At 32.9% G+C, this 9140-nt stretch overlaps 2 protein-coding genes across 4 annotated transcripts; both read left to right on the top strand.

Annotated features, from left to right (window-relative positions):
* Window positions 1-604: 604 nt before the first annotated feature.
* Window positions 605-4161, top strand: LOC142520749 (phosphoserine phosphatase, chloroplastic-like). Of its 2 annotated transcripts, none has more exons than XM_075623858.1 (8): window positions 605-785; window positions 1289-1529; window positions 1870-2002; window positions 2123-2230; window positions 2520-2613; window positions 3203-3352; window positions 3435-3488; window positions 3798-4136. In XM_075623858.1, the coding sequence occupies exons 2-8, from the start codon at window positions 1298-1300 to the stop codon at window positions 3921-3923; spliced, it is 897 nt and encodes a 298-aa protein (XP_075479973.1). In that variant the 5' UTR covers window positions 605-785; window positions 1289-1297; the 3' UTR covers window positions 3924-4136. The 2 variants fall into 2 exon arrangements, with proteins under 2 accessions (XP_075479973.1, XP_075479972.1); XM_075623857.1 differs by having other exon boundaries at window positions 610-785; window positions 1293-1529; window positions 3798-4161.
* A 621-nt stretch (window positions 4162-4782) lies between these two features.
* Window positions 4783-7516, top strand: LOC142521434 (transcription initiation factor TFIID subunit 11). Of its 2 annotated transcripts, XR_012814187.1 has the most exons (6): window positions 4783-4912; window positions 5645-5964; window positions 6149-6236; window positions 6395-6494; window positions 6803-7103; window positions 7244-7515. XR_012814187.1 is itself a non-coding variant. In XM_075624638.1 (5 exons), exons 2-5 carry the CDS (start codon window positions 5654-5656, stop codon window positions 6928-6930), a joined length of 627 nt encoding a protein of 208 aa, XP_075480753.1. In that variant the 5' UTR covers window positions 4783-4912; window positions 5645-5653; the 3' UTR covers window positions 6931-7516. The 2 variants fall into 2 exon arrangements, 1 of the variants encoding a protein (XP_075480753.1); XM_075624638.1 differs by having other exon boundaries at window positions 6803-7516.
* Window positions 7517-9140: the final 1624 nt, after the last annotated feature.

Here is a 9140-nt window from a genome sequence, read left to right as displayed (position 1 = left end):
ATCGTTTCACACAAGTTTTTGTCTTTTGTTTTTTCGAAAAGATCAACGAACAAAGCTGTCCATGATCTTGTCGGAGGTTGTTTTAATAATTAAATAATTTTGGTTGTATTGACTAATCAAATAAAATTAAATTTATAACGGGACTACAAATATCAATGGAGCCAAGGCATGTAAGGAAACACTCATAGCGATAACTCTTCACAATTTTGTTGCAGTTTGATAATATTTTGGATGTAATAAGAAAAATTAGAGATTAAATTCAACTAAATTAAAATAAAGAAAACCAAATAAAAATACAATCATACTTTATTAAATGATTTTAGATATTTGTAAATAATTAATTTATGAACAAAATTATTATCTAATTAACTTATCAAATTTTTGATTTAGCAAATTGATCAAGTCGAGAAAAAAATATTAGTTTAAAAAATATTATTAATTTATTTAGTTAATAGTAATAAAATTAGAGGTCAAAATGACGAGTAGATCTCTTGTGAGATGGTCTCACGAATCTTTATTTGTGAGACGGTCAATTCTACCGACATTCATAATAAAAAATAATACTCTTGTCATGAAAAATAATATTTTTTCGTAAACCACCTACATTTTGGTATGAATCTGGCAGCGGGCGCATGTCGCTTTCAAATGCGGTGGGTAGATCTAGCTTCCAGTCCCCAAATCGGGATATTCTCTAATCTCTGTGGTTTCCATGTCCTTCACTGATCCTTTTTCAATCTATATGAACGGTTGCAGAGGCTCACAATTTCACCCAGAAGGGAACCAATGTAATCTCTCTTTATGCTTTCTTGTTTGCAGAATTGTTGTTGTTATTTCTGCACGTTATAATCCTTCAAGAACACCCTTTTGCCTATTTTTGAATCTTGGAAATGTGGTTGCCTCAGTTGTTAATTCGTTTGATTTTTACAAATTTTTTTTTAAAAATTTGTTGGGTATGAACTGGTTTTATGATTTTGTGGTTGCTTGTTATTTAGGAATTATAATGAAAGGAACAAAAGTTTGTGCTTTCTGAGTTTATATATATATATATAGATATCAACGTGTAATTCAAGCTTATTGACGTTGCATCATAGCGGATACAATGATAAATTGTATGCCGGTGTGCCTTTATCATTCATATTAGTATCTTGCTCTACGCATCTTTACCTCATAATATAACATAGACACGATTATTGTTTTTGTCGTCATTGCTTCTCTGACTCTTCTTTTTGATTCATTTTATGTTATTTTCTTCTACATCTATGATGATGCATACCTGTCTGACAATCAGATAGTTTTGATGGAGAGCTTGATGAGTGCTGGGATAAAATTGAACCCTGTATGCTCCTTTCGTGATCTAAAACAAAATTCTACATTTTTTCCGACGTTAAAGTCAAGTGCTGCCAGGAGATATTTTATTAGTCCTACCAGGCTAGTAAGTAGTTCCAAGTCCTTTTGTTCGGTTGCTGTTTCTCTTCGACCACAAGAGGCCTCGACGATGGAACATTTTGACAACACAGTTCCGTCCAAAGGTACAACTTAGTTTAACTATATAGTTTTCTTTTCAGGGGTACAGCTTAATTTAACTTTGTAGTTCTCCTTTTATGTTGCAACATGCACATAATGTAATATAATTTGTTCAATATAATGGCACAAGATTGCATTTTGAATCTAGATATTTTGCCAAAAGTTTGAGCACTCTGACCAGAACCCATAAGCCTTTACTGACATTTATGGCACGAATTCGGTGTCAATCACACGCTTTTTATTTTGATAAATTTACCTTGCGTGTTATTGCTCATAACGACAAAAGTTTTACTCTGATGAATGCCTATCATATGTTATTGCTTATGGATGGTGTTTATCTGTAAGAGATCCTTGAGGTATGGAGAGCTGCAAATGCTGTATGCTTTGATGTGGATAGCACCGTTTGTTTGGATGAGGGTATTGATGAGCTAGCAGAGTTCTGTGGAGCTGGAAAAACAGTTGCTGAATGGACTGCCAGGTTAAATCACATTCTTTGTGCTGCAGTTCTCTTTGAAATTTTTGCTGCCATTTTTTTTTTGTCATTTTTGCTTCCCCATCTATGGAATTTGAGTTTGTTTCATTTTGTTGGTTCTGCTAGGGCAATGAGTGGCTCCGTTCCTTTTGAGCAAGCATTAGCTGCCAGATTATCTCTTTTCAATCCATCACTCTCTCAGGTGCAAGATTTCCTTGAGAAGAGACCTCCAAAGTACGAACCTTGCAGGCTATTTTCTGTTTTTCCCCTTTTAAGTTACTTTTGGAATATATTGAAAATAATGAGTTGGATATAAAATGACTGTGTATTTACATGCATTTTGAGTGAGAAATTATTACCTTGTTATGTATGTGCTTTTCTTTTTTCGATACATATTAGAGGCAAATAGATATTTTATATGCTCTGTACATCTGAAAGTAACAATATAACCATCTAGGTTCATGATAAGAAGAATAAATGATATATTTCTTAACAAAAAGTATTGATGTGTGTGTTTTTTTAGGCTTTCTCCTGGAATTGATGCATTGGTGAAGAAACTGAAGGACAAAAATAAAGATGTTTATCTGATCTCTGGTGGTTTTCGTCAAATGATAAACGTAAGCTGTTAATTTTAGTCTGTGGACTCAGTTGATTACTTGTATATTTTGTGTTCTGAAAATCTGTTCCGTGAAATTTTTTAGTTGACAATGAAGTGAGTGATTTAGTTTGGAATTTCCAGTATTTGTACTAATGAATGGAGGTCGGGAGCCTGCAGAGAAGTAATAGGTTTAATATTTGCTTAAACTTTTAATATGGTAACTCAGTATGTGATAGTGCCCTGCATTGTTAAGTAGGCTGGATTATAATAAAACATATATCGGCCTCCGTAAAATAAATATCTTCAGAGGGTCAATGAGGACAAAGCGCAGATTTTCACTTCTAAATAAAAAAGGGCCAAGGTATGTGTAGTTGAATGCTAAAGTACACTACCTTGTAATTACTATTATTTTTTTGGTTCCATCAAGTTAACTCATGGAGGTAGGAGATTGCACGATGGTGCTTAGAATTCACATTGTTGTTCACTACTCTTTTTCTATCCATTCACTAACTGCAACCTCAGCAAGATATATTGGATTTATGTATAAGCATATAGCTGTGGAAACATATTGCACGACTTTATTTTTAATCTTCAATATTTCTTTAAAGCCGGTTGCTTCCATCCTTGGTATACCCCTTGAAAGCATATATGCGAATCAACTTTTGTTTGGAAGCTCTGGTGAGTTTTTAGGATTTGATGCTGATGAGCCAACTTCAAGGAGCGGAGGGAAAGCCACTGCTGTTGCAAATGTTAGGAAGGTTGGTTTCATTGTTGGTGTATCTTTATGTTACAATATCTCTCCAAAAGCCTAATGATTTTTATTTTATTTTTTGGGTCCAGGCACGTGGATATTCGTCATTAGTCATGATTGGAGATGGTGCAACCGATCTAGAGGTGAGAAAAATTTATGTTTCTTGTTAGTAGAGTACTCATGATCTCCTTCCAAATAGTTTCATTTCAAAAATTGAAATGACGGCCTAGTTATATAGTGACGTATTATTTATGTCCCAAGATATTTCGAGCATGTATTTATTTTGAGAGTTGGTGCCAACAATTACCTCCGTCACGCTCTCTAACTCAAGTTCTTGGCGTAATCATATGACTATCTTAAAAATTTTGACCTCTCTTACTGACATTGAGTCTCTTATTGATGTCATGGTATAAGATCCTGTCAACTAGATTCTCTTGTATCTCTTGCTGCAGGCTCGTAAACCAGGAGGTGCTGATTTGTTCATATGCTACGGCGGAGTTCAGCTTCGACAGACAGTTGCTGCCAAAGCCGATTGGCTGGTATTCAATTTCAAAGACTTGATCAACACTTTGGACTAGTTTCTTGTACCCACATCTTCCTCGATTCTCCGCCGAAATCCATTGTCTAGTGTGAAGCCGTGTCTCTGGAAGACCTGCAACTCTTATCTCCTGCTAAATAAATGCATCATTTTTTGGGACGGAGTTCTAGACTATAATCGAAAAAAGTTTGCTTGAATAAGAACGCGACCCAACTAAAAAGAAGTTATTATGTGTCGACTTAATTTGTAATCATATCATTTGGCTGTGTTTTATGGTTTTTTTTCCAGATTTTTTTACTTGCAAGATCCACAAGCACACCAATACCTTCTTAGTTTCTATGTTAAAAATTACTGTTTACATTTTAAAGAATATTTTTGGAGTCATTTTAAAACCTTTGAGTTGTATTTAAGTGTTGTATGACCATTTTCTTAATGATCATTTTTATATCCCTACAAAAAGATGTAAAATAATTTAATTTAGCAGAATAAAAAATAAAAAATAAAAATGTAAACCTTGTTTTCTTGTTCGAGTTCAGTTCAATGCTTAATTGCTAAATATATATATATATATATATATATATATATATATATATATATATTTTATCTAATTCGATTTGAATTATAGCTTGAGTTTGATTTTCGCTCCAAAGATTTGGATATATTGTTAGATATTTGAATAATCACTAAAAAAAAATAAAAATTTGAAAAATTTTAAATATATTTTATTAATTATATAATTATGTTATATCTTCATAGACTCGAATTCATGTTACAAACATTTATATAATATATATTTGAGTTGGCCCAATTACAGGTTTTTTTAAAATTGAATAAAAAACTCGTGAACAACTCAATTTGATTCGACGTAAAAAAAGGCTGTCTGGACAATGCTGAAATTATACTTTTTTTGATTGAATTTTGACCATAAAATATATATTGGTATGCAGACAACACAGCCCAGCCCGTGGCTTCTTAGCGATGAAATTCTTAAAGAGTTGACGAGCGTTGGTGATTTTAATTGAATTTGGGGTATGTGTTTTATGTTCTATTTTCAAAATTGTGCCTTTTGAGGTTTAATGCGAGTTTACTTTAATGCTCGGTGTGTATTGCATCTCTTGGAAGGATTCAAATTAAACGTTTTTGTAATTGCTAGGTCCACTTTTAAATTGCAGCGTAGGTGTTCGAGAAATTGCTTAGACGAGATATTTCAGTCAACTTTGACGTGTTTTCTGTTCTAACCTGGTCGGGTTTTTGTTTTCCTTCGCCCTTTTATAAATTGGCTGTGTTTGAGAAGTTCATTCCACCCTTCTCGCTTTACTTTCTTTGGGTTTTGAATTTCATGGAATAATTTTATTATTATTAGTTTTGAACTTCTGAGCATATCGAGATTTAATGCAAAACATAGGAGAAAGACGAGACTTGTTTGTTGGTGACCTACTAATATTTATACAGAGGTGCTGTTTTAGGTACCACAAGGCACAGTGTCAGTGTGTAGAAGTGAAGTGATATTTATGTTCCATAAATAATATCAATTTGGCGCATCATGTAATTGACATCACAGTAATTGCATCTTGCAGTTCATGAACTGCTTACTTCCTGATTTTGTATGTCCATTGATGACGTTTATAGGCCACCGGCATGAATAAATTCCATAAATAATATCAATTGGCACATCATGTAATTGACATCACAGTAATTGCATCTTGCAGTTCATAAACTGCTTACTTCCTGATTTTCTATGTCCATTGATGACGTTTACAGGCCACCGGCATGAACAAATCAAAGGATCCATTTGAGATTGCTTTTGAGGAACAAGAGGAATCACCACCGGATTCCCCTGTTGGTCTTGATGAGAATGAAGCACAAACTTCATTGGGTCACGTTCGTGGAGATGTTGATGTCAGTGCTAATGTTCATACCTCGCAGCCTTCAACATCTTCAGCTGTAACAGTAGCCATAGCCACTGCCGGTTCAGTTGGCAAACCTAAGGAAGACGATGATGATGAGGAAGAAGAGAACATGGACGTTGAGCTTGGAAAGCTGCAATCTAGTGGCGATCCTGATAAAGTGGCTAAGATGCAGTGAGTTGAATTATTCAGTTTTTGTCATATGCTTTATGTAGTGATGCTTTCTTGATGGACAATTGATTCCAACGTACAAGTGGTTCAATTGGCTGATTGTTATTTATAATATGCACTGCACTAGCCTTTTGGATTTGTATTACTTCGTTCCTTGTCTAGTTTTTAATTTCATCCGATGCTCTAGGACTCTTTTAGCTAAGTTTACGGATGGGCAAATGAGTCGGTATGAGTCATTTAGAAGATCTGGATTTCAGAAATCTAATATGAGAAGGGTAAGCATTGCCTTCTTATTTCAATGCATGTTAATGCTTTTATCACAAAACAGTTTTGATGAGCCTTTAGTCGTGCTTGCTATTGTGTTTGAAATAATCTCCCAATTACTGGTTTCGTTTCTTTAACGGCACCATTTTTGTTCGTATTTTTAATGCAGCTACTAACAAGCATAACTGGAAGCGCAAAAATTTCAGTACCCATGACCATTGTTGTATCTGGAATAGGAAAAATGTTTGTTGGGGAGATTATTGAAACAGGTATGACAACCTGCACTTATCCATATAGGATATATAAATATTCTGGAGCTGCATCATCACCATGGATCCCTCTCATCCATTATGCCCATTTTCTAACCGAAGATTCAATAATCTTCAAATTGTTTAAATCATACGTGATACTTTTATACTAAGTTAATCTTGATAGTCCTCGATTCTTTCAATCTCCTGGTAATTTTTTTTCTCATACTTGGGAAATTGAAAGTAAAACGTGCTTTGTTACTGTAGTAATGTGTATATAGCTCTAATAATTGTTGTATAAGTTGGACTGAAGCGCAAGTGAATTGCAGCAAGAATGGTAATGTCAGAGAGAAAGGAGACTGGACAGATCAGGCCATGCCACATTAGAGAAGCATATAGAAGATTGAAACTCGAGGGCAAGATCCCTAAAAGATCAGTTCCAAGGCTTTTCCGATGACAGAATCTTGAAGTACTTTGAACTAATCAGCTGAGAATTTCCAAATTCTCTCTTCTCAGTGGAATTTCTCAACTAGTTTATGCTTTAGCTTTAGCATTTGCCATGAAAGCTCAAGATTTTGCACCCATTTGCTCGTTTGGTTCTCTCTATAACAAGCGTCAATCTCGCTCCTGGTAATTCCTAATACTTCTTAATCATAAGCTCACTTATTTGAGTAAAAAAAGTTTCTTTGAAGAGACTAGAAAACTTGTCTTGAGAAATCTGTGTTCTGTATAAATCTGATTTATTTTTTTGGAATGGTTATAAATTTTAGAGATTTCATATTGAAGGAACAAGATTGAAGTTTGAATTTGGTCGAATCTTGGGTAATAGAATGAAGCTCTTTTAGTGGTTGTAAAGGCGATTTCGAAAGAAAGCGAAAGCAGCTTAAGTTACATCCACCTCTCAAATTTCTTTTGGAAAACAATAGCATCATAGATTACATTATTCCATGGTATTACAAAATCATAGTTTCATGTTCATAAATCATGTTTGAGTACATTATATTAGTGTGGATTAGATTAAACATGATGTTGAAAGATCACAAACATTTACGTTTGAAGGAAATGAAATGATTTTTTTTTTTTTTTTTTGGGAAAGCAAATTAGTTCAGGTTATATGGGTACTTAATGTTCAAATCCATATTCTCTAATTTGAATTTTAAGTTGTATTTTGTTGTCTTAAATACTCGATTTGTAAAGTTTTTGTGGAATCCATTTTCTAAAATCAAATTTCAAATGCTCTAGTTGAGTTCTTATAAAATTTACACTAACGAGTATAAATCTTTATGGCTTGATTGATCTTGTGTGTGATATTTTGTACAACACAATTTCAATTTTAAATTATTAAACAACAATTTTAATCTTGTCTCTTATTTTAAAATTCAATATCTACAACAAGAAATATAATATAATAAAAAATAATTAGACTTTTAAAATAATAAAATAAAAAAAAATGAAAGAATGAACATAAGGTGAATCCGTTTTTAAAAATAAAACATTAAGTCCAAGGAGAAATAAATGTGTCTTAGTTTTTATAACATAGAGATAAAATATGTTTGAATTTAAATAAATTAAAAATATTTTAATTTATTGATACTTTTTAAGGGATTTTATGTTTTTATGGTACCTAATTTTTTTTTAACAAAGTTATATAGGATGAAATTCGTAATTTGATAAATATAGGGTTGTGATTTGGCAGGCCATTTTTTTGAAGAAGCTCGTTAATTCTCTCTCTCTCTCTCTTTTTTTTTTTTTTAATGTAATGGAGGGGATTTTTTTATTAAGATTTGAAGCTGATTCACTTCAGTGATGTTCGTTATGTGATTGCATTTTGACAAATTGTTGATTTCTTGATTATATGTAGTATTTAATTGCAATGTTGTAAATGGCTGGAGGTCGTGGTGTGGCGGTTGAGAGCCTCAGTCGCTTAGGTGGTTGATTTTTTAACAATTTTTTATAGATAATTACATATAATCATACAATTTAATTACAAATAATCATATTTTTATGTAATATATATAATTAAATATTGTTTATACATAAAAAGCTTTATACAATAAAATGCAAATAAATATATAAAAACAAACTAACAAGTTAACTAGAATTTAAAAATCATCGATTGCCTCTGCCGTCGCCAGGTTATGGTGGCCAGACCAAGCCTGTCTTTCACAAGAAAGTGAAAAATGTTCACGTTATAATTGTTGGGAAAGATAGCCAACTAAATAACTTTTCTTACAGTTGAAGGGTTGATTCTTTTCCCTTTAGCGGTAATATTGGATCAAAATATTTTCACGATATCAACAATGATAATAATTATGAAAAAACGATACAAGGATTTTTACGTGGAAAACCCAAATTAGGGAAAAACCACGAGACCGAAGTCCAACAAAAGAACTTTCCACTATATCAATAATGGGTATAAATCGTTCCTACAACAATAGAAGATAACAACAACTCTCCCTATAACAACTTAGGGGACACCAAGAACTTCAAGAATAATTATTCTTGGATGACATACTCAATCTCACTTTCCAAGTGGAACTCACTCAACTCTAATCACATAGAAGATGTGGAAGATCGGACATTGTCACAACCACAGAGCATACTAAAATTTATCTAAATAACTAGGCTATACAACACTCAGTTGCTTGTATTTTTGCTTGTTTTGGG

The sequence above is a fragment of the Primulina tabacum genome, chromosome 12, assembly GCF_025594145.1.
Source record: "Primulina tabacum isolate GXHZ01 chromosome 12, ASM2559414v2, whole genome shotgun sequence".
In the NCBI taxonomy this organism is placed as follows: Eukaryota; Viridiplantae; Streptophyta; class Magnoliopsida; order Lamiales; family Gesneriaceae; genus Primulina; species Primulina tabacum.
This window is presented reverse-complemented; position numbering and strand designations above follow the sequence as displayed.

Coding starts and splice junctions, on each gene's coding strand:
- LOC142521434 (XM_075624638.1), top strand. CDS start 5,654: ATGAACAAATCAAAGGATCCATTTGAGATTGCTTTTGAGGAACAAGAG. Junction 5,965..6,148: donor GATAAAGTGGCTAAGATGCA/GTGAGTTGAATT, acceptor CCGATGCTCTAG/GACTCTTTTAGCTAAGTTTA. Junction 6,237..6,394: donor AGAAATCTAATATGAGAAGG/GTAAGCATTGCC, acceptor TTTTTAATGCAG/CTACTAACAAGCATAACTGG.
- LOC142520749 (XM_075623857.1), top strand. CDS start 710: ATGTCCTTCACTGATCCTTTTTCAATCTATATGAACGGTTGCAGAGGC. Junction 1,530..1,869: donor CAACACAGTTCCGTCCAAAG/GTACAACTTAGT, acceptor TTTATCTGTAAG/AGATCCTTGAGGTATGGAGA. Junction 2,003..2,122: donor GTTGCTGAATGGACTGCCAG/GTTAAATCACAT, acceptor TGGTTCTGCTAG/GGCAATGAGTGGCTCCGTTC.